Source organism: Triticum urartu, chromosome 6 (genome assembly GCF_003073215.2).
Source record: "Triticum urartu cultivar G1812 chromosome 6, Tu2.1, whole genome shotgun sequence".
NCBI classification, from domain to species: Eukaryota; Viridiplantae; Streptophyta; class Magnoliopsida; order Poales; family Poaceae; genus Triticum; species Triticum urartu.
Genome location: NC_053027.1, coordinates 505,252,797 through 505,277,402, shown reverse-complemented (window position 1 = coordinate 505,277,402; position 24,606 = coordinate 505,252,797). Strand labels below are relative to the sequence as shown.

General features: G+C 39.1%; 1 protein-coding gene across 1 annotated transcript; it reads right to left on the bottom strand.

Annotated features, from left to right (window-relative positions):
* Positions 1 to 414: 414 nt before the first annotated feature.
* LOC125514629 (nuclear-pore anchor) lies at positions 415 to 22,353 on the bottom strand. The gene is made up of 48 exons (XM_048679966.1): positions 21,873 to 22,353; positions 21,638 to 21,784; positions 20,174 to 20,272; positions 19,817 to 19,945; positions 19,649 to 19,741; positions 19,485 to 19,550; positions 18,248 to 18,337; positions 18,075 to 18,152; positions 17,833 to 17,975; positions 17,312 to 17,420; positions 17,120 to 17,212; positions 16,258 to 16,306; positions 16,035 to 16,138; positions 15,901 to 15,969; positions 14,430 to 14,564; positions 14,230 to 14,334; positions 13,991 to 14,104; positions 13,793 to 13,871; positions 13,608 to 13,651; positions 13,445 to 13,518; positions 12,898 to 13,000; positions 12,564 to 12,698; positions 12,392 to 12,490; positions 11,845 to 11,886; positions 11,719 to 11,772; positions 11,358 to 11,537; positions 11,244 to 11,285; positions 10,296 to 10,340; positions 9,966 to 10,049; positions 9,763 to 9,837; positions 9,488 to 9,672; positions 9,295 to 9,397; positions 8,355 to 8,471; positions 7,061 to 7,153; positions 6,620 to 6,772; positions 6,498 to 6,551; positions 5,851 to 5,964; positions 5,668 to 5,745; positions 5,424 to 5,573; positions 4,238 to 4,309; positions 3,627 to 3,773; positions 3,492 to 3,545; positions 3,318 to 3,405; positions 3,181 to 3,245; positions 3,006 to 3,113; positions 2,629 to 2,691; positions 2,297 to 2,468; positions 415 to 1,992 (listed from the first exon to the last, which is right to left on the bottom strand). The coding sequence occupies exons 1-48, from the start codon at positions 22,176 to 22,178 to the stop codon at positions 704 to 706; spliced, it is 6,090 nt and encodes a 2,029-aa protein (XP_048535923.1). The 5' UTR covers positions 22,179 to 22,353; the 3' UTR covers positions 415 to 703.
* Between the last annotated feature and the right edge of the window lie 2,253 nt (positions 22,354 to 24,606).

Here is a 24,606-nt window from a genome sequence, read left to right as displayed (position 1 = left end):
ACACACAAAAAACAAGCTTGTATAGATGAAAGAAGACCCATTGTTCGGTCCAATCAGTGAAAATCTGAATTTGATCCTTGGTTAGAAGGGATGTTGTTTTCAGTGATCTAGGCAAAGGCTCTGGCTTAAGTTGTGTCGCCCTGCTAACGGCTTTCCTAGGCGTCTAATGTTCTAGATGGATTAGTTGACACTCACTTTTTAGATTTTAGATTTTTGTTGCTCAGTACTTCATATGGCAAATGTAAGCTCCACGTTAAACCGAGTCCTAAGACACAAAAGGAAAACGAAAGTGTATAGTATCAAAAAAAAAGTCAGAACGGACAACAACCCACACGCGTCCTTGAGAAAGCCACCGCCTACCCCAGCAACTGGCACGCAACGCCAACAAAACAGAGCTGAATTTAACGCATGAGGTGAACTTAGACACGATTGATGACCAAGTTTCACGTAGCAATTAGTAATGTGACCTCACAGAGCAATTCAAGCGCACATGGGCGCACCATAACACAGCCGCTTAGCGGCATACCATTTGTAAACGAGTCGGGCAGCATATATTTGCTTACTTGACGGCTTACAAGTCACGCAATGCTTTACTCCGGCAGCAAAGCTTGTTCAGTAGTTCATGGCAAAAAGTAGTCTACGTAGTTGGGCAAAAGATGCAACTACAAATTTCCAGCGACGACACCAATTTTTTTCCACCTCACTATGGCTGACCACCTCGCCGGGAACGTCCACGTCCGCGCCCGGTTTCTCGAGAACGACCCCTGGAAGAGGAAGGCTGTGGAGTGCTCGTCCGTACAAGTCTGTTTTGTCTGTTTGTTCTGTTTTGTATTGCCCTCTCCGTCAAGTTGATTGTTCTTCCCACACTCTCTGCTGCGGTACCGGGATTCTGTTGTTCAGAAGATGCGCCAGCAATGGCTGGGTTTGAAGGGGAAGGTTCACGTACAGGGGATGCATCTGTGGTTCTGCTTGGTGATGCATCCGCTCCGCCTGACTGTGCTAGAGGGCTTTGGTCTGGCTCCACCTCAGCAAGTTCAGCAGTACCGTCACCTTCTACAATCTCCTCTGACATGTCTGCGTCGCTCTTTGCTGCTGCCCCACTTGGAGATGCTGCCCTGAAAGCATCACCTGCTTGCTCACCAATATCCAGGGGACTGCTATCTGATTGTTGTTCAGGTTCATCCGGCAACTCCCCCTCCTCCCTCTCATCCTCAGCATCGGTGGCTGTAGTAATCTGGCCCTCTTCCTTCGCATCCTCGAGTTTCTGGTCTTCATCAAACGATTCCACTACTGCCTCTGACTTAAGCGGCACATCTTCCACAGCAGTTGCATCACTGTCCATATTAACTTCAGCATCCTGGCCTTCGATGTCCATTGATGCACCTGTATATTCTTCCATGTCATCATTGTTACCCGCTTCGTCATCCTTGATGTCCTCAACCTCTTCAACTGGCATGGAAGCCTGATCCGTGTTCATCTCTTCTCCAGGCTGTTGTTGCACATCTTGGTTGTCTATCGAGATAACCACAGGAGCCTCAGTCGTTACATCTTCAGGGGCCGATTGATCAGTTTTTAACTCACTGGAACTCTGAACAGAATCCTCTTTAGGTTTCTTTGATGGAGGATTGGCATCATTAGCCTCTCCATGTGATGCATCATCTCTCATCTGCGATGATGGCATGAGACGTTTGCGACCAGAAGGCAATACAGACACACTGCCAGAAGTTTCACGCTCCAGTGATGGGCCACCTTTTTCCTGAACTACTGTGGAACCTCGTTCTGTCGATGTGCCACCTTTCTCCTGTACTGCAGAAACATCGACAACTGGTGTAGCCGCATCAGCCTGGGGCTCTTCAATTCGTTCAAGACTAGGCCGAACGAGCACCCTTCTTGATCTGCGTTGTTCAGTACTTGGCTTGGGCAAAGAAGAAACTGCTTTCTCCTCCATCACTTTAACTTGAGCAGGCCTTGGCGGAGTAGCTACCTGCCGCCCTGAGGAAAAAGAAGATGGATTATTAACTCCCATACTTTAAGGATGTGTAACAAAGTAGAAACAACCCCATTGTCAACTACGATTAAGTTGCAACCCTATGCCACCAAGTAACATGCCTGGTAAGTTCAGTATAATATTGCATTTCAAAACAATGTCTAATACTAACTTTTGCGATAAATAACCGTTAATTTCAGGCTATTTATCAAATGCATGCGCCTAATCGATTCTATGATCTTGCCACATTTATTTCAACTACTTAATATCCCATCCTCGGAAGAATAGAAAGAATGAAGAGGGGAGCACCTGTCGCAGCTGCATCGACAGTGGGAGTTTCAATAGGTGGTGTCTGGCTAGTTGAACCATCTTGGAACGGGCTAGGAGACTCCTCCATTTTTTTAGCCGCAAGGAAATATGAACGGAACTGCTCCTCTACTGCTGATCCAGACGGGATTTGAGATGATTGTCCAGAATAATGCTGCAGAAAATGCACATCGACTTTCAATTATGATCATAGAAGATAATTAAGGATAAATGTGTTAGGTCCCTAAAATGAGCAGAGCTCCGTACTTAAAGTATATATACTGTGAATTCCATACCCAACAGGAAAATAAATGGATATTTAAGATAAACCATACCTCAATCACCTCCTTCACAGCCTGCCGGTGCTTCTCAATCGATTCCTCTATTTGCTTCTTCTCCTGTAAACGATATTTGAAAAAATCAATTGGATGACACTTAAAAAAACACCCTTTTGGTAAGAACTTACGAAGGCAAAACATATCAAGCCTTAAAAAAATGTCCACTGATTTATAAACATTGAAGATTCTTTAGACTTTTCTTAATATATGCCTTTACAACATTTTAGATAAAAATTAAAAGCATAAAAAAATAGTTATAACAATGCTACATGGCATGACTGGCTGACGTTTGTTTATCATGTGTAAGCTGACAATGTGCCAAAGCACTACGAATGGGAAAATCCATCGAGAATGAGCACGAGGAAGATATGTACCTTTGATAGATTTTGAACAGCGACGTAGAAAACGTTCTCAGCCTTTCTGCGGTTTGCCTTTTCTTTCTTGAGATCATCTCTCTCCTTCTCCAAGATTTTTTCCAGTGTCTGTTAATACATTCGAGTTAGAAGCAGGAAGAAATGTTTTAATGCCATTTAAGCTCAACATGCTAACCTGTATCCTGATGTCTTTCTCTTTTACGGCCTGAACATTTGATGTTTCCATCGGCATTTTCTGACCTGCTCATCAGATTTAGAACTAGAGAAATTGCAGATATCAATTGACATGAAAGAGAAAGAACGTCAAATTACTTGATTTAAGATCTTCAATCTGCTTCAAAAGGCTTTTATTTTCTTTTATAAGATCTGCCTTCTCTCGCATTAACACTTCAACCTTTTTCTGCATCATTAAATAGGGTCACATAATAACACATGAAAATTGCACTGAACTCTTGACCTTGCAACAGAAAAAAAGGAGATCCTAACCTTGTAGGTGAAGGTAATCTTCTTCTGTCTATCAATTTCAGATTTCAGGCTAGCCTATGGAACAGAATGGTATATTAATACAGCTGAGAATATGAAGTCATAATATTGGTATCACAAGGATTAATAAATTCAAACCTCAACATCATTCAGCTTCTTTTCCCTAGCCCCCAATTCAGACTGACAGCCAGCAAGCTTCTCATCTAAATTTCTTATGGCAACGTCCCTCTCGGAAAGAAGATTCTTTGCACGCTCAAGCTCAACTGAATTCTCTCTCAAGGTTGACTGTTAGGCACAAGAAATAAACAATAGAAGTCAGTTGACACTACACTTAGATAGCATGTCAATCAATAGAAGTCTCCTTGACACTACACTTAGATGGCATGGCTCTGGATTACATGGCTAAGGTGTGTACTCGTACTCCAGAAAGAAGACAGTGCACATGGATGGCAAAACACTTATATCCACAAGAAAATAAAAGATTTTTAAAATTTATGCCAGTAGTCCAAAAGAGTATCATTACTACTTTCTGAACTGAAATGGGGTTTTGCAGCATATGATACAACACTACCAATCGCGTGCAGCTTAAGGAAAAAAGGGCGGGCTGCTATGCTCTCCCAAAATAGAAAAATAGTATCATTTCAAGTACTTGTGAAGGAAATGTCAAGGGAGACATATGTTTTTTAAAAGAAAGTTTTAAAAGTGATATCTCAGAATTATGGCACTACAGAGAAAATAAAACCACTGACTTTGATATTTTGAAGTTCACCCTTCATGGTCTCATATGTTTTCAAATCGACGCCTCTACTGTTTTCAACCAACTGCAGAAGACAGTAAAAGTTCAGAACATAACTGCAACTTCAGAAGAGTCGAACTATAAATATCTGATATACTGGTGTCAATAATGTTAGGGCATGAAGAAAACATTAACTTAGACCATCTGAATGAAGAAATACAATACAGCACAAATTGAGCACCTCATCACTGTTTCCCTTTCTTCCAATACCTACCCTTTTCTGTGCCACACAGCAAGCCACTAAATCAATCAACTCCCACCGCTTATAACACCACCTATGACAGCAAAATTGAAAGCACACATTTTTCACTGCTGAATACGCTCCCATTATTCCCTTGGTAAGACTGCCCCCATAACTTCCAATAATACACAGTTTAATGTTGCCTGCAGAAAACTGATGCCCAGCATTGAAGGGATTTGCTGCCTCAAGTCCAAGAACAAGTGCCTGTTTGGTTGCCTGTCCCAGGGGACCAGGGAGCTAGGGGTGCAAAGCGGCATCCCGCCAAGACCCACCAACAACTGAAGCTAGAACAAATTGAACTAGCACATTCCGATCCAGCTAGAACTAACTTTTTCTCTTTTCTATACGAAGCGGGACGGGTTCGGGCGCCGCTCTGCACCCCTACAGGGAGCATCCCAAGAGTTCAATTTGGGAGGCCTGGGGCTGGGATGGCTCAATGGTACAAATTTGTTGTTTAGTTGAGCACTGATCTTTGCCAAAGATAAGAAAATAACCTCACTGTGTTGCCACCATGAAGCTCAACATGCTCCCTGCAGTCAGATCCAACCCCATGCACTGCCCAAGTGGGCATCAAGGCTGTGCCGTCATGCTCAGCCAACTGTCTGTTGTATTATTTGTTGTTTGGATATAGTTTTTCTTTTAGTTTGATTGCCAGATTTTAAGGGAGGTTGAATTAGGGTGACATGACTGACTGGACTATCATCACCAAGTCCACTACTTGGTATCCATTCACTTGGACGGATGAAATTTATTATATCATGACAGTAAGCATGCACATTCACTTGGACGGATATATTCAGAATGATTCGAGAAACAATATACTGGTACTTAATAAAAAAAAATTATATCTGAGGATGTGTCAGACTATACAATGGTAGCAAAATGACCAATAACATACCTCAGAAATCCTTTGGTTGAGATTTGCTATTTCAGTCTTCTTCATGTCTAGATCTTTTGTACACACTTCAGCATATACCTGTTTCTCCAGTAGAATTTTATTCAATCTTTCAGCCTCTATTTTAGCTTTGTTAACTTCCTCACGGAATTTCTGTAGAGAGAAAATCAAGAAACGAATGACTATAGCACATACAGCTATTGGCCATACCAAAACAAAATAGACAATACACCATCATTTAGCTGACCTGGCATTCTTCAAAATTGTGTCGGTTCTCCTCTCTAAGCTGTATGTTGCTTTCACGAAGCAAATTAATTTCTCTCACCTGAGCAAAATCCATTTCAAAAACAAAAGGGAAAATGAGATACATATATAAGGCACGAAGAGGAAATGTACAAATGTGTTGAAAATTCACAAGGTAGAATGGCACCTGGAGTTGCAGCGACTTGAATTCTTCATCCTTGAACATTGATGATCTTGCACTATCAGCTTGACTGCGGAGCAAGTCCTGTGCCTCCTTGCTGGACTTCAATGCACTTTCCAGCTATACAAGCAACAGAATGAAGTGCATCTGATTAGAAATAATAATGACCTTATATACTTCAGCTTTAAGGGCAGAAGGGATTTGCCAGGCTTCATCCACATCACACATAATTTGCCAATCATATAGCAGAAATCAAGTATAGAAGGGACAGTTCTCTCTCAAAATAGACAAACAAATGCCATCACATAAAATAGACAATCATATAGCTGAAATCATGTTTAAATATTGGTCCCCACTTCACACAAACAAACTGATTAAACCATGCCACTTAGTACAAAAAAATGTATATGTACAGTGAAAGAACAGGAGCACATGCAATCGGTAGTCATATAGCTGAAATCATGTTTAATATTGGTTCCCACTTCACACAAACAAACTGATTAAACCATGCAACTTAGCTTGCACAGAAAACGTATATGCACAGTGAAAGAACAGGACCACATGCAATGATCGTGCATCCCGCGGTGCAGTACTCATAGTTGGCAAGTATTTTAAACAAGTAACAGCGAGCAAGAGGGGCAAACTTAACATACCTCTATCTGAAGCCGTGATTTCTCCTGCTTAAGCAACGATATTTCTGTTTCCGCCTGAAATAGTTAACTGAATAAATACCACCGACAAGAAATAACATAATGTAGTAATATTCCGCACTCACTATTTCCTTTGATCTGCGCAAGTAGCTAACAACGCCATGCAAATCATCCTCTCCATGTGAGTCGGTTCGTTGCGATGAAAGTCCAGCAATACCCCGTTCTTGCTCAGCTAATCGAATGTGCAAAGCTTCTAATCGGTTGTGTAGAATCTTATTCTGCACGTGAAATAAAATGTTACCCAAGATAGTCATAATGAATAACAAGCAGATAACTAAACCATATGGTCATGAAACTGATCAACACTGAAATGGGCAACCAAGGAACTGCCAGAAACACACTGTTCCAAGAATTACCAGAACCAATCAGATATATTTTTATTTTGAGAACCCAATATCTAGACTTAAGATAAGCAGCAGGATTTTAACAAAAATAAGCATTACTAAAGAAAAACTTCTTACATAGTACAAGACTAATCATATAGTAACAATGGCAAGCTAAAAAACCTGATCATTTAGCTCGCTATACTTCCGAAGGGCCTCATCCTTTTCTTTCACCAACTCTATCTTTTCTTGCTCACCAGACGTTCTTAGAGCATCCTGAAAATATTACATGTTATTTTTTTACAGAACTAGCTAAGATGGTGCAACTAAGCAAATCACTGTTTTTATGCATCTAACTCCGCTTAATCTACAAATGCAACAGAATTTTTCCCAAGAAGAAACCGTGCAACCAAATTCATACTATGATGTAGAGATTGTAAACATAGATAAAGGGAACAGAATCGATATTTATTCACAATTGCATAAGTTAAGTTAAACAGCTAAACATATATGAAATCAAAACATGCCCCCACTAACCAAGAAAATGAGCGATATTGCTCGATCAGGTAGACCTGGAGTACAGAATTTTAGAAGTATCTGCCAGGTAGTACAATTTTAACAAAACCAGAGCAGCAAGGGCTTAGAAGTTATTCTTCAGGATTTTTAGGAGAAATGTAGTCTACGAGCACAGCGGTAATACTCCCTCCGTCCCAAAATAAGTGTCTCAACTTTGTACTAGCGTTAGTGTAAAGCTGTACGAAAGTTAAAACACTTACTTTGGGACAGAGGGAGTATTTTTCAAACAAAATCTGCAGAGTAGGGCAATAATCTGAAGAATAGCACCTGCTGTCAAGATATGTAGCTCACTAATATCACCAGCAACTGAAGAATTAATCAAGAATTAAGTACACTAACTACTTAAACTTGAATGGAGTGCTTCAACATAGCAGCAAGGTCTTTCAAATGAACCAGCTAGATACGGAAATAAGGATTAGAAGCCTCAACCATATTCCTCCTAAAAGAACAATTACCTACTACCAAAAGAATAGATCAATGTTTAAGTCAATCTTGAGAAACTCTTAAGTCCATCTGTTTCACCACAAATTGCCACTTGTGACAAAAGAGTGCTTGGCAAGCCAGATTCCTATGGCAACCCCATACTCCTCTCAAGGAAAAAGGTAACAGCATTACAGGTATACGTTATGGGCTTTTGGCTAAAACACATGTATAAATAGTACAATCGAGGCTACAAAAGTGGGTAATGCCACAACTTATACTTGGTCACAAGCTAAACTTTAACCCAAAAAGGTAAAATTCACCAAAAGCCAAAAGGCACAAACTAATCAACCGTTTTGGCCTAACAAAGCATGAATAGTACGTACTCTAGCCTGACAAAATATGAATAGTATGTACTCCACAAAGCCAAAGCCCGAAACAAAATAACGGAGTCCAAAGAATTTTGAGTGTCAAAATTTACATTTTCAGCCTTGTGTGCATCTGCTGTTTGACGAAGCATTGCCATTTCTTGCTGCAATGAAGACAGTTGCTTAGAAGTATTTGTCAGCTCCTGTATTGTTTCAGATTGCAGGATAACCTACAAGGAAGACATAATAAATATATGTGATACCAGCAGCAAAAATTTAATTCAGGTTCGTCGTAGGCGAAAAGGTATGAAAGGTGAATCAATCCTGCAAACATAGTTTATTTCTGCAAACTTAATTTTGTTCTATACTTACCATAGGTTCAATTCTGGTAGCAGGTAAGTGAGCAATTATATGGTTTAGATTAACTATTGCCATTAATGTGAAGGTAAGGATCTTAATACACAATACTCGATGAAATCATGGTAAAACAGTCTGAAACTTAGGTAAAAAATAAGAAAAGACTTACAAACAACATGCATAGTTGTTATATGACACCAGATTGCTGCTAATAATGTTAAGGCATGTGAAGGTTAGAATCTTACACAATACTCACTGAAATCATGGTTAAAACTGTTTGAAACTTAGATAACCAACATGCAAACAGATTTACAAACATCATGCATAGTTGTTTTATGACACCAAATCAACAAATGTCACCACATTTTAGTCAGTTGGAGAGACGCATAGAACTTTTTGGAGTTTATTATAACAACATTAATTAATCCAAATAACAATAACACCAAAACCTAAAGGAGTACCCACATGATACAATGATTGTTGCTTAATGAACAGTAGAGAAGTCTCCATTGAGAAAATGGTTTAGACCAAGAACGATAAGGGGCCAAGAGGCTCCAGCCATAATAACTGCCCTTCATGGCACACGCAACAACACAAAATGACACTTGGTATTCTAAGTATACTCATGGACAAACATTCATTTAGATTCTCAAATTAAGCTTACTAAGAAATGAAAACAGGAAAATAGGGTAATACCTGCCGCTCGTAGTTGTCTTGCGCGCTACGCCAACGCTTACACTGCTCATCAAGAGCACTCTTTGAGGAAGCCAATTCAACTTCTAAGTTCTCAATCCGCGATCTGTCAGAGAATTAAAACATTGGATCAACCAAATCTGCAAAAAAAAGAACACTGCATCCATGCCTATTTATTGAGAGTCCAACTGCTTACACTTTCTGGGAAACTTCATTCCTCAGGATCGTAATGTCATTCATAAGAGTAGTGATATCCTTCTCTTTAACTTCAATTGTACTGGCAGCTTCTTCACACCTCATCACATAGCTTTTCTCAAATTCAGACAACTTACTTCTCAACTTAGCGATCTCATCTTCCAGGCTTCTTTTGGCCATTTCGGACTACCAAAAGTAGGAAGAATTTTAAACACACGTCCAATAAAGTACGTGAGACTTCAATAGAAAGAAAAAAAAAAGACAGATATTTAATACCTCAGTTTTGTAATCCTGGTATGCCGATTCCATTTGCTTCAATGCAACTTCATTTGAGTTTGCAATTTCTTTGTACTGTACAGGAACATAAGTATTAGCAAAATTATATTAGCAAAATAGGTCAGCGAACAAATGTATTTATAAGTAAGGTTAATTTCATAGGAAAGAAATATTAGCAAAATTGCAGGAGATGGTAGGAGAACCTGAAGCATATAGTTTTTATTTGCTTGTGCTTCCTCCTTGCATTTTTCCAACTCCTCTTTCAACCGGAAAAGCTCATCATTCACCTACAGGAATGAACATGAAAACACCAAACACGTGAATAATCCAAAAATGGCCCAGTAAAAGCTGCATGAAGGTGGTAGAACATAGACTATAGAAGGCATAAAATATTCCAGATGCCAAGATTCAGTGCTGAACTCAAAGAGATACCAGTGGCATGGATCCATTTTTGAAGAAAAACAAGCATATCACATTGACCCTTTACCATAGTATATAAACAATAGGTCAATAGCAGATGAAAGCTAACTCACCTCATTTACTGCTGAGTTATCATGACCACCGTCCCTAAATATGATCTATATCAAGATAAGAAAGCAGGATCAGATTTTTTTTCTTGGAAAGAAAAAATAAATCAGGTGAAGAAGATAACATAAGTAAAAGTGTCGAGAATACTCCATGTTTTCTAAGTACACTTGATAAGACATGCAATAATATGTAGGAGAGTTCTTTAGCAGGCAGGCTGTTTTGTCGTAGTTCTCACAATGACCTTTTTGGGCATTCCACCATCAACAACATGCAACCTAAACTAAGGATAATGTTTGCTCATGTATAAAACAACTGTCATAAGAAGCTCAAACTTACAAGGGCAATGTGTCCATCAAAGCATCACATAACAACCACTACAGTGTTAGGGACAATTACAATTTGATCACTATTACAGAATGGACTAATAGTCAAGTTGAGATGATTTACTAAAGACACATTCCAGAAACCAACAGAATTAGACGAACCACAACATATAATCAAATTTTGGCACTTTTAGTTTTTTTAGCAAGTCTTTTTAGGGGAGAGGCCTAACTGAAATACATTGGCAAAAACGGTTCTTCACAAAAATTTACAGGAACCTGGGCACCCACACAAACTAAATAGGAGACAGATCTAATCAACTAGTTCACTTGACAAGCCATCAGTTACTCCTTGGGAGACACTGGCTTTTAACCATTATAAATATATAGATGTGCAAATAACAGTCTACACTCTGTTTTCATTAGGCAGATATCAAATATGCACACACTAAACATTCCAACAACCCAAAGTAAACAGCTCATTAATTAGGCAGACCATCAAATATGCACACCAAACGTTGCAACAACCCAAAGTAAACAGCTCCTTATATACAACATTTTCTTATTGCCAGCATGCGATTTTGGGTGGATGGAAGTCTTTAAAATCACAGTTTTGGACTGGCTAGTATTTACCCTTTTTGATTTGAGTTTCGCCTCCAGATCTGAACACTTTGCCTACAAAACATACAAGTTAAAACAGTCGGGTAATGCGCTCAAAACCTTGGTAAACAATTTATTTGAACGAACCTCTGCAACAGCAGCCCTCGCCTCAGCATCACTAGAAGCTTTCCATGAGCTCTGTAACTCTTGTCTCATATCCTCTACCTGCTTCATGCAGCCCTCAAAGGCATTTTTCTTGTCAAGTGTCAGGACACGAACATGATCTCGTTGCTCTTGAACCTCCTTTTTTAGTTCAGCCCAGTCTCTCTACAAAACCGTTTAGATTTAAAATAACCACGTACATGTAGACTTGAATGAACAAAATCAAGCAATATATTCCTAGGCTCTGATATCTTGCAATCATAATGTTGACAAAACAAATCCAAGGTAGTTATGAAACCTGAAGCAGAAGTGGCAATGCACCATAGCTGCTGAGATAAACTATTACCTCTAGTCGCTTGATGTACTCCTGTTGATTTCTCCTTTCCATGGACCTTGCATTCTAAATTATCCACAGGTTAACGAAGAGGCACACAAAATTCAAACGTTTTAATAGATCTTAAACACAACATACCTCTTGAACCTCGTCAGTAGTATGTATTGTGTCAATGGTGGCCTGCGATGCAACGTATCTCAGAAGAAGAAAAGGTGAAAGGAAATTTCAAGAAAATACACTAAAGATCCCTGATTACAAACAATATAAACTCACTTCAATGTTACAAAGAACATGGAACTTAATTAGATTTGCTGAGATTACAAATCAATACAAAAGCTAAAATTACTTGCTATTTCATGCAAAATAAACTATATACATTTATAACATAACACAACAGAAAATGCTAATGTCAAGTTGCCTGCCCATAGGCAGGTACAATAGAAAATTGCATCACTAACACAAGGATAAAGGATGGTTGTACAGAAAAACAGAACTTGCATGGTTATAACACAAGGACAAAGGATGGTGTACACACAAAAAATCTCATCTTTTCAGCAACACACAAAAAATCTCATCTTTTCAGCAACACCATCATATCAGCAGCTAAACGGTAAAATATGCAAAAAAAAAAGAAAGAAAGAAGCCATGAGATAAAATTTTAAAGTAATGGACATTGAGAAAAAACCTGCAGACGGTGCACTCTCTCAGACAAACTGTTGACTTCATCCAAAGATCTTCTCTCTGACTTCACTAAAATCTCTTTTTCATGCTTTAAAATAGACACCTAAAAATTGGAAACTTATGTCAGGGTTCAGCATTTTATAACTGTTCAAGGGATGCGATAAAATCCAACATACCTCCATTGACAGTTTCCTTGAGCTCTCCTCTAAAGCTTGCATAGAATCTGAACTTTCACGGAGTCTTTTTTCATAATCAACTACTAAATGCATCAACTCCGCATTTCTGAGCGAAACAGAATTAGCTTCCTTTCTCTGTATGTACGAATACTAGATTAGGATGAGTGTACACTTATCTTCTACTCCCTCTGTAAACTAATATAAGAGCGTTTAGACCACTACTTTAGTGATCTAAAGTTCTAAACGCTCTTATATTAGTTTACGGTGGGAGTACTAAGTAACTGGAAATTCAAGGTGACACACCAATGTGAGGAAAGAGTTATGAAGAAAGAACCTGGTGATCAATCTCTGCCATGAACCCATTAAGCCGGTCTCGAGCAAAACTAGCTTCCAGCACTGCCTTGTCACGCTCAGATCGCAAAGACATAAGCTCAGTCCTAAAAAAATGATAGCCAGTATTGGTCAGATATTCAATTTCAAGTAAAGCCAGAAAGAGCATCACATAAAGAGCCTGTATAAGTAGCCATCTACAACTGTAGTAAAAAGTTGTGAGAAATGGAATCATGTGTCTGCAAATCTGCAGACCCAACTTCAACACAGTTGGCAAGTAAATATCATGACAAGCAGATTTCGCATAGTTTTTTCGTAACAATGTTTGGCCATTTAAATATGTTTTTGTCTAGAAAAATACAAAGGTAAGTTATGAATCACAAGTAAATCAGAATGCCCCAAGAAAGATGTCGAAAGAGCTTATTATGATGTTATGTTGCTTCCTAACCATCAATCTTGTTGTCAATTGAGAGAAAAGACAAAAATACTAGATGTTACCTACATCTAACATTTTTCTACAGCAAACAAGGTAAGAAAGCAGAGGGGATAACCTCAACTTGGTCAACTCTTCATCGAGTTTTCTGGCCCGCTCAGAGACTTGTTCATGTGTTTTCTTCGAGATCTCCTGGTCAAAATCAAATGGAATTCACAGTGAGAACAATCATTAGAACTGCATGGTAGTACATATGATTGGTCACTTGTTGAGAAGATCACCTGTGATCCTTCAAACAGCACCATCAGGTCCTTTCTGCCATCATCTAGAAAATAAAAAACAAAACCACGACTTCTAGTTAATACTACGTTACTATAGCAGTAAGATATACTAACTGCGCACACCACTTCCATCACCACAGCATGCCAGTCTAAACTGAAATCAACATACGGTTAACAGATCGAACCTTGCAGATTACTGGATATGTTTTCGATACTGGAACGAGTCTTCTGCTGTTCTTCACACAATTTCCTGTACATCGCAACCTAAAAAAGTCAACTATATTAGGGCTGATGTCACATGCAGCTTGTGGATGACATTTTGAAGAATAGGGGGTTCAACGTCAAAAGATATTCCGGGTCTTGACAAGATATGTAAGACGCACAGATCTATGAAGAGATTCAATCATTATTGCTTGTTCTTCAGATTTCTTCATAACTTTTTCAACTCTTGATGCAGCGTCATCTGTGATTCTCTTCAGCTCGATTTGGAAGCTCTCCTAAAAAGGAAAAAAGGGAAGATGCTTGACATTTGCCCATGGAAATAACAGAATGGCCTGGTACTCACAAATGGAATATAAATATAAATTCAGATATACGGAGCGAAGTTAAACATCATGCATACCCTGAGTTCCACGCCCTTATTTTCAAGATCGGTAGAGAGCATGTGAACTTTATTTCGAAGTTGAACATTTTGCTGAACGAGCCCATTAATATCATTAAATGTCATCTGCCCCAGATTATCAGATGGTTACATTACAGATAGAATAAGCGTGTGAAATGATGGTAAAATATAGTATTTGTAAGGATCAAAATGAGGCTTACATGTGCATGGTTATTGTTTTCAGCATTAGACATGCCATTGCTTATGCTGGTAGAAGCAGCACCATGACCTACAATGGGAACACTAGAACCACAACGAAGCTGTACGTCTTGACATTCCTTTAAAAGAACAGCGACCTACAAATAATCAGAAGGTACAACATACAATTAACGAATCAAGTCTTCAAATATATAAATGATGTATCATCGATGCAATATACTATCTCCGTCCCAAAACATGAGTAGTTTGACCGTCTGAATTCATACTTTGACCAACAATTAGTCCAATAGTATGTAGTTTAAGTTACACTAAATAGACGCCATTAGATTCATATCCAAATGCACTTCCGTATGATTATGGTTGCCTGAGCATTGACTAAATAGTGTATGAGAGATATGTAAAGCATGAATTGAGACAATCAAAATACGTCTTATATTTTGGAATGGATGGACTTTATTTATATTATATATATATATATATATATATATATTGTACAACATACTCAATGATAAAGTAGTATATATACTACCACGTCGTAGGCTCGTAGCATATCAGACGTGTGTGTAAGTACACCCAGTAGTAACATGCAATTTCCCCATATAAACTGCAGTTGTTTCACAATAGACAAGTTTGGATAACATCCACACTTTAAGTGGTAGGACGGCCATAACTAGGGCAATGCTTCGAAACAAAAATGTTCCACCAAAAATGTGGCAACAGTTAGTCAAACCAAAAATGTGCTAACTTAAACACTTGAGACATGTCTGCCTAATTTTCGGCATAACCACCAGGTGTGGCAACAACCCAAACATCCCTAAGGTAGTACTCCCTCCGTTCCTAAATACTTGTCTTTCTAGAGATTTCAACAAGTACTACATACGGAGCACAATGAGTGAATCTACACTCTAAAATATGTCTATATACATCCGTATGTGGTAGTCCGTTTGAAATCTCTAAAAAGACAAATATTTAGGAACGGAGGGAGTATTTGATAGATTTGGAGTATCAAACCATGCTTGTTCCTTTTAGACGAACATTCTGCTACTGTATCTAACGGAAGCGAGTTCGATCCAATTCCATATAGTATTTCTTTTCGGTCAGGAGATACTCCAGGGTGGGGGTACTACACAGAAAATTCACTGTTAAGCACCTTCTCAGTGATAACTTATGGAACTATTCATGTGTCATTTGATTAGATTTGAATGGATCAGATTTAGAACAACTGGAGGACGAATGGACATTTCATGAGAGCCTCATAAATAGAGATATCAGTTATCAGGACTGCCAGCACTTCAAGATTCTCTAAATCTTACCCACCAACAATGCACCCAATAATTAATGGGAGTTGACAATGAGATGATAGCACTAATAATTGAGGTTAGCGCTAGACATTTCACATGTACATATTTTAATACAGTTTCGCAATTCCAGTGAATGGAAGGAATATAACTAAAGGAATGTAGGGCGACTCACTTGTTTTTGCAGGTCATCTATTTCCTTGTTAGCAATAAAATGATCGCGTTCCCACCTTTTCAACTCCGACTGGAAGACACAATAATGTTAAAACCTCATTATAAGAAACTTAACAAGTTATAATACATGCATACCTTTAGATTCCTTATGGTATTCTCAAAATTATCATGCTCCAACAATGCCTGCTGCAATTTGTGATCCATTAGAGCATAAGCTTCAACCATCCTCTCATGCTCGGCTGACGTGAGAAAAAGGTCAAGCTTTAAATAGTGTGTCCAAATGGTTGAGCTTGTATAACAAAACAAACATCATTGCAATGCTATCATATCATAAATGGTACTTATACTAAAAATTTACCTCGCTCATCTAAGATGAGTTCAGCCTTCTCCTCAATTTCATGTAAGACCTGTTATACAGAAGATAATTCAGTCTCTAATAGTAGGCAGAATAAAGAAAAAGGATGCAGTACAAAAGAAGTAGATTAATAAAGGCTAATGGTTGCTTCCTTCCTGAACAGGAATGATGATGCATTACAAGTACGAGTACGTGATTATTGAATATTAACTACATGCGGTGTGTGTGTTATGCACTTCGCAGATAAACTTCCTGCTATCCACTACTAATCCTAAAATAAGAAGTGTGAAGGAAAAGAGAAATGTTAGACGAGGCAACATTGAGAAACTTCTTGTATTTGTCCATTTCTTACTTGATAGATGCTGTTTCAGAATGTATGCAGTAGAAATTTTAAAACATTGACCACTACATACAAATATAATATACCTTTTTTACAGCACCATTGTTTCAAATTGACCGATAACATAAATAAGAAAATAGTTTCTTTACAGCACAATTGCTTCAAATTACCACCCTTTCTAGAAACCATATGTAGAAAAAACTAGCAAAAACAAAAGAAAGTAAACATAAAACGTCCAGGTTTGGTTATGCTTCTCAAACATATACAGTTATCCAACTGGTTTTAGTTATGCTTCTCAAACATAACAGTTATCCAACTGGTTTTGAAACAAAGATGTGCTCCCTCCGTAAAGAAATATAAGAGCGTTTATATCACTAAAGTAGTGATCTAGAGGCTCTTATATTTCTTTACAGAGGGAGTAATTGCATATAGACGAAGTGTCAGTCAACACAGTTTAGTCAAATCATGTGGAACTATGTACGAGCTTAAATTCGGTCAAAGATATTGACAAGCACAATAATGTACCCTTTCCAGAACCGCTTCAGCATGTCTCCTCCCAAACCTCTCATGGCGTAAAGCATCAGTGGCTTCTTGATATTTCTCATATATCTTAGCAAGCTGATCATGTAAAACAGGTTATCAAGCAACATTTGATTTGAGATATGAAAAGCGTGCAATGTTGGACAAAATATAATGAGTACAAGACATCAAACATACACTCCAGCCATCACGAAGAAGAGAAGCAGCTAATGCAGTTCCAGAAACACCACTAGGTACTCTTGGAACTATCATTAGGTCATTCCGATTTACATCATCAGAAAGTGACCTGCAAAACAGAGAACAAAGCGGAATTCAGAAAATGTTCTCTCTTAGGACCGAGTTTTGATCTATAAACACAACATTTATTTTTTATTTTTTAAGATAATTTTATGTATGAACATTGGTAAAGATTAACATAGTAGGATGGTTTACACTGGATGTGACACACAGCAGATACCATATTTAGAAAGATCTAGCTCAAATACTACGAAAATCCACTTAACAGAATGCACATTAATGATGGCACCTACATGCTCTAGTAAAACAAATTTAACAGAAAAGAGAAGGCTGAGATTTCCATTTACATGCAAGCATGAGTGCAAAATAGAAGAAAATACACTCTTGGTGCCTATACAGTGATAGATCCTACTTCAGAGATCTTACTAGACTAGAGGGTCAGTGAGTTTTAGAAACCATACATTTCTTTCATGGGTGTATCACTTAAATCAGCGGGTTCTGCTGCAATGTTGGTGAATGGTACAAGGCTCATTTCACCAGACTTTCTTGAATTTTCCAAATCAAGTTCACACTTCTGTATCTTCTGCTTTAAGTTGGCAACTTCCTGCAGGGAAAAAAGAAAACAGAATAAGGTCCAAATCTCCACTACGATCCACTCACAGAATCCACTGAATTGGGTACAGAAAATAATCCCCAGATATACCATTTCAAGATCACTCTTGGCCAAGGTCTCCTTCCCAAGCTTTTCCTTGTAATCATCTTCAACTTGGGTCAAATGTGTCTGGTTTGCACAAAGAATGACAATTGAGCATAAGAGTTTCTATCCATAAAATGGGACAGAGAAGTACATCCAAAGAAGATACACAAAGGCATCACCTCCAAAGCTTTAATAACACCTTCAAGTTCCCCAGCCTTCTTTGACCATTCGCTAGAACTTTCTTTGTGAAGTTCAGCAAGTTTCATGACCTTGTTTTTTAGGGTTCAAATCAAAAGCTACTATTAGAGATGAACAGCACTACTGTAAAAAACATCATCGCTTCATAACTGCAAATTGCCAACGGCAAGGGGCTAGACCATACACATACAAGGTAATGGGATCATTGCAACGTTTCTAACTGTAAAGAATGAGTCTTAATCAGGTAGAGAACTTCTATATCAAGTACAAGAATTTACAATCAAGCTGTGACACTAGTCATATCAAAACACTTAAGCAGGCATACCAAATAAATTTGGCTGTCTACTTGGCTAGACAGGCACGCCAAGGTGGGCAAGATAATAATGGGTATTAGATAAGCCAGCCATGAGTTGAACTTGTTTCTCAAAAGAAATGCACAACTTTCATTGGTCAAACTTCAAATCCAAGGGCGACGACTGACTCTCATGCAAACCAAATATGTATGACGGCATAACAGATACTCCTCTGTAAACTTTTATAAGACGTTTTAGGTCACTACTTTAGGGAGTAACAGACAATCTAGCATTAACAAACACACAGCCCATGCCCCTGATATGCAATTCACAGCCAGAGGTTGGCCAATTCTTTGCCAAGAAAGATAACTCTAGCATCCCGTCTGGCTACGCTACGTGTACGATCGAGCTCCATCACCATGCTCAATGCATGGTGGGACTGCAAGCAGAGGGACTCCTGCGTATTTCGTGAGGAGACCCAGCGGTGCCAGGCCAGATGGGCACAATGAGCTATGAAACTCCCGATTAGGTCAAGGCCGGGGCTAAGAAACTGCAAATGTTTCTGCTCACTGACTTAGCTTAGTAATTTGTTCAGGTAAATATGTTTCCCCTATATATCAATATAACAAGGTGCAATGCTTGTTGCTTTTTCTCAAGAAGAAGATAAACATACTTGGGGTTCAATTGGCTTAGACAATTTCTGTGAAGCTGAATTCCTTATACTAGAGCTAATGAACATAGATCTAATATGCCTTCTAAGACTAGTACTATGTGTCGTGTGCCAAAGCGAAATTACTATCAAAGAGCTCGACAATTTCCAAATCGTCAAAATATAAAGTGAGCAAAGCAAATTGGGAGAGTATCTAGGATAGACAGCGGAGGTTGAGGGGGGGGGGGGGGGGGGGGGGGGGGGGGGGGGGCATACAGTTGAAAGCTCAGCGCCAAGGCGTTGCTCATTAGCAGCTGCAGCATCCTTTGCTGAGAGTAGCTCCTACAGTCAACAAAAGATGAAATAGTAAAGGTTAGCTGGTTTTTTAGGGAATAGCAAAAGTTAGATGAAAGATATAGCATAATCATCAGAACTTATACCTTTTCCATATAAGATACTCTTTGCTCAAGCTCAGAAATCCGTTCTTTACTTCGCCTCAAGGAACTTGTAGATTCAGAAATCTCTCTTTCAAGCTGATAACCAGAAATCAGGTTCATGTTTTCTTTCCTGTATCTGTCACATCAAGTATTAAATAAGAAGAAAGTAACCTCTGCAATCTTTGCTGACATCCGAGACTCCTCATCCATGTTTGCCTTTCTTAGATCAGATAGATTCTTTACTTTTGCTTTCAGTTCCTCATCAAGCCAGAGATTATGCTTTTCAAGAAGCTCCTTCTCCTAATAAGGGAAGTAATAAAAATAAATAAGAAACACCAATTGGTCCATGAAAAACAATTGCTCAGGAACTTCCTTGAATCTTAGTATAACAATGAGTAACCAAAGAGCAGATGAAGACGATGCGATGTACAAGAGATTTATAGAGAACTGAAATAAGGCTTGGTAGAACATTATACTAAAACTTGCTTCGAAAGTTCTAAGCATTCCTAAGCCTTTTTATATGTATACCTGTTCAATGCGGTTACATGTCGCCTGGCAGTGAGTTAACTTAGCTTCAACCTCGTGTATCCTAGCCTCTTTACCAGCAGAAGAGTCAGCCTGATTTACCTGAAAAGACGATAAAAACGGTATGCCCACTTAATTTTATGCTATAAAACACAAAAGAGCAAAGGTCTTTCCACGACAAAGGAGCATGAAATCTCAATTGAGTTTAAAAAAGGCTTAGCTTGCTAGAGTGCATAGATAAAATAACGCTCATGATAGGCGCAAAAATAATATAACCCATATATCCATACCGCCAGCAAGAAAAAACGCAATAGATATTACATAGCATATCACATTTTTTAAATTTTCAAGATTGTCTGATGGAAAAACTACAGATAAGTTATTCAAGAAAGAGTGAGAGGTCTGACGATATGGCAGAATTCTTAAATAGCTCCACTTCAGTTAAACTGACAAGAGATCGAACATTCAGCTTTTCAAATGGGCAGATAGTTCATGCAATAATGCTATAAAAGAAAAGCAGATGTAGCTATGTTATATAGACGGTGGAAAACTAACGTTTTAAGTCTGTTCATGAAACAACATCAAATCTACATGTCATGATTTATTACAAATTACAATATATTTGAATGTAAGAATAGCTCTTCATGAAACAACATAATATCTACCAAGCTAACGTCAAATCTACATAGCATATAATGGCCGCCGTCTATGGAGGTACTGTATCAGCTCCACCGAGATAATATGTAGAAAACACAAACCTCTAAGATGTAAGAGAAGTTTTGTAAGATGTCACACATAAGTAATCAGGTGTGTCATAAAAACTTAACAAAGACGTGAAATAATGTATGGTAGAGACAGATATAGATGTATACCTACAAGCAAATCAAGTTAAGATCAAATATATTGCTCAGAATGCAAATTTGACTTTTGGACATGCATGCCTTCCAAAGGGATGGCCCCATGGGTAACTGATCGATAAAGTCATAACCAACTAACGAAAATGATTCATCCAGTAAGTCAGAAGTTATTCCAATAAATTTACTGGTGAAAACCAGCAAGAACGTCCGTAATATACAGTTGCTTGCGCATTTTTGCATGTACATTGCACCATATGGTGCTAAGCAAACCAAACCAAATCAAATCCTCTCTCTCCCTCTCTCTTGAGGTGCGCAAAAATCTGTTCTAAAGCAGGACAAGTTACAGAAACAAGCTGCACTAATTAGCATTTAGGCAGAAACAAACCTATAGTTAAACTCAATAACAAAATCCTCAAGCAGCAACCAGTAACCAGTAGTCGGTACTACCAATGTATGATGCTAAAAACTACATTGTCCCGCACACCACCATATCAGATTGCACCAAGCGACAATTTGTTCAGGTGATCATGTACTCTCAACTCGCTCTACAACCAGTTTGATGACTGCTGCATATTACTAGTAGAAGTGTGAGGGCGTTAGGGTAGCTCACCATCTTATCATGGTAGCTCTGAATGACGCCATCCTTCTCCCGTATCTCTGCGTCCCTCTGCTCGATCAATTCAAGCGACTGGCACTTGGACTTGTGCAGCTCCGAGATTTCCACTTTGAGACGCTCGACCTCGCCATCCTTTGCAATCTGCGACATCGGCAACACAAGTGGTCAGTGCAGGAAGCTTAATAACCAAACAAAATGATCAGTCGCCCAAAAAATCTAGGGTTCGTACTGCTTGGATGCGGAGCTGGTGTATCTCGGCCTGGGAGGAGGCGAGGTCGGCGGCGCGGCGCTCGGAGGCTGCGGTGAGCTCGGCCGCCTCGGCCTGGTACCGATCGACCTCCGCGGAGAGGGTGGTGAAGCGCTGCTCGAGGAGGGCGCAGGTCTGCTCGGCCGCGATGGCCGCCGCGTCGGCCTCGGCGCGGACGGTGTCGACCTGGTTCCGGAGCTCGCGGATGGCGGCGTCGGCCCGCTCGGCGACCGCGGCCACGTCCCCGCCGAGGAGCCGGAGCTCCTCGTCGGACATGAAGAGCGGCATCGCCGCGGGCGGGGTGGAGCGAGCGGGAGCCCTAGCCGCGCCGAGATTTCGGGGTGGCCTCCAGAAGGTTCTAGGGTTTCCCCGCGGGGAGGGGGCGAAGGGTGGTGGCGGTGCCGCAAGCGGAGGGGGTGAGCCGAGTTGAACTGGAGAATGGAGACGGACGAGACGCCAAACGGCGGAAGCGGAGGCAGTATATCGGGAGGAGGACGTGCTGGGGAGCCCGGCCTGGTTACCGACCTCAGGCGCCGGGCCTGTATTTGCGACGTGGGCTGGAAACGAGATGGCGGCTGCCGGGCTCCGTGTAACTTTTTGTCTCTTTTTTTACTTTTTTTTGTCTTGTTTACTAATGTGAGCCATTTTTGGTAGACAGAGCCCAGCACTGTAGCAAACCGGTCTATTATAGCGAACTGATTCATTGTAGCAAACCGGCATACTATAGCAAACTATTTTTAGAAAAGTGAACACGTTTTGAAATCTTGAACATTTTTCAAATTTATGAATTCTTAATTTAGAACATATTTTAAAAATTGTGACTTTTTGGAAGAAAAAAAGGAAAGAAGAAAAGCAAAGAACAGAAACAGAACAAACCAAAACCAAAAAAACAGTAAAAACAGAAAATGGAAAATCGGTAAACATACCAGACTGGAACCCTTCAGAAGTTCCCGAAAAACGGAACCACCGTCTTATTTACAAAGCATTAAATGGGCCAACCTAGCTCGGTTCCTCTTGTGCAATTTGACGCAAAGGAGCATCACATAGGATTTACCACGCGTACACTCATTGACTTTGTTACGTGACTAGCGGACCAATTCATATCACTTGCCTTTCTGCTTTTTCCGGGAAACCTATTCCGTCTGGGTTGCCAAATAGCGCCCACGCGTGTACCACCCGCCCATTTGAAGCTTCTTTTTGTTTTTTCTTTATGTTTTCTTTAGGGTTATTTTATGTTTTTATTTTATTTTTCCTTTTTTTCTTATTCATTTTCTTATTTTAAAATTTGTGAAGCATTTTTAAATTATTTTTAAAAAGTTAGTTTTCGAATGCATACACACTTCTTAAGAATTTTCATATACTTTCTGAACTTCTAATATTTTTCCAAATGCATGAAAAAAATTCTTTGTGAATGTTTTTTTAATTTTCATGGCTATTCAACCATGAATATTTTTTGAATTCACATACATTTTTTAGTTCATGGATATTATTAAAAGTCATGAGCATTTTTTGAATTCATGAATTTTATTTTCCAATTCACGAACATTTTTTGAATTTATGGATATTTTTTAGAACCATAATTTTAAAAAAATGTGTTCATTTCTTAAAATTCATGTATAATTCTTTTCATCCATGAATATTGTTTTAGTTTCTCTACTTTTTTTGAATTTGGGAACAATTATTAAAAAATAATATGATTTAAATCTATCAAAGTTTCAGCCATGTTTTCCTTTAGCCTTGGTGTCAGGGGAAAACCAGGCCAGACAAAACCATACAGTGAGCGAGGCGAATCGATGGGCCCAACCCATGGTGCCTCGTAGTGACACAGAGTGGTGCATGCGCGACCACGTCCTGCTCTACCACTTTTGCAGAGCCAGCAAGGATTACGTCAGGCTACCCGAGTTCCTCATAAACCGGTGGTATACCTTCACTACAATAGACACCTCCGATGACTCCGAGGTACTCATGAACTTTGACATGTCTGTGTCGATCCTCGTCGACATACAAACGCATTACAGGATCACCGACAATAGCAAGAAGCCATTGCCCCTCCTACAAGGGTTTTCACACAAAAAAAACGAACATGCAATACCTTAATAAGAAATGGGGGCGGCCTCTCTACCCAGAGCACATTGCATATGCGGCCAGAAACACTTACACAAGCTATAGCATGTACATATGTATCTATGGCACGAGGGAGTGTCTCCTTCCAGCCATAGAAGAGGAGCATACACACTTCTTAAGAATTTTCATATACTTTCTGAACTTCTAATATTTTTTCAAATGCATGAAAAAAATTGTTTGTGAATGTTTTTTTAATTTTCATGGCTATTCAACTATGAATATTTTTTGAATTCACATACATTTTTTAATTCATGGATATTATTAAAAGTCATGAACATTTTTTGAATTCATGAATTTTATTTTCCAATTCACGAACATTTTTTGAATTTATGGATATTTTTTAGAACCATAATTTAAAAAAATGTGTTCATTTCTTAAAATTCATGTATAATTCTTTTCATCCATGAATATTGTTTTAGTTTCTCTATTTTTTTGAATTTGGGAACGATTATTAAAAAATATTATGATTTAAATCTATCAAAATTTCAGCCATGTTTTCCTTTAGCCTTGGTGTCAGGGGAAAATCAGGCCAGACAAACCATACAGTGAGCGAGGCGAATCGATGGGCCCAACCTATGGTGCCTCGTAGTGA

Coding starts and splice junctions, on each gene's coding strand:
- LOC125514629 (XM_048679966.1), bottom strand. CDS start 22,178: ATGCCGCTCTTCATGTCCGACGAGGAGCTCCGGCTCCTCGGCGGGGAC. Junction 19,946..20,173: donor CATGTAACCGCATTGAACAG/GTATACATATAA, acceptor TTCCCTTATTAG/GAGAAGGAGCTTCTTGAAAA. Junction 2,469..2,628: donor CTGTGAAGGAGGTGATTGAG/GTATGGTTTATC, acceptor CATTTTCTGCAG/CATTATTCTGGACAATCATC.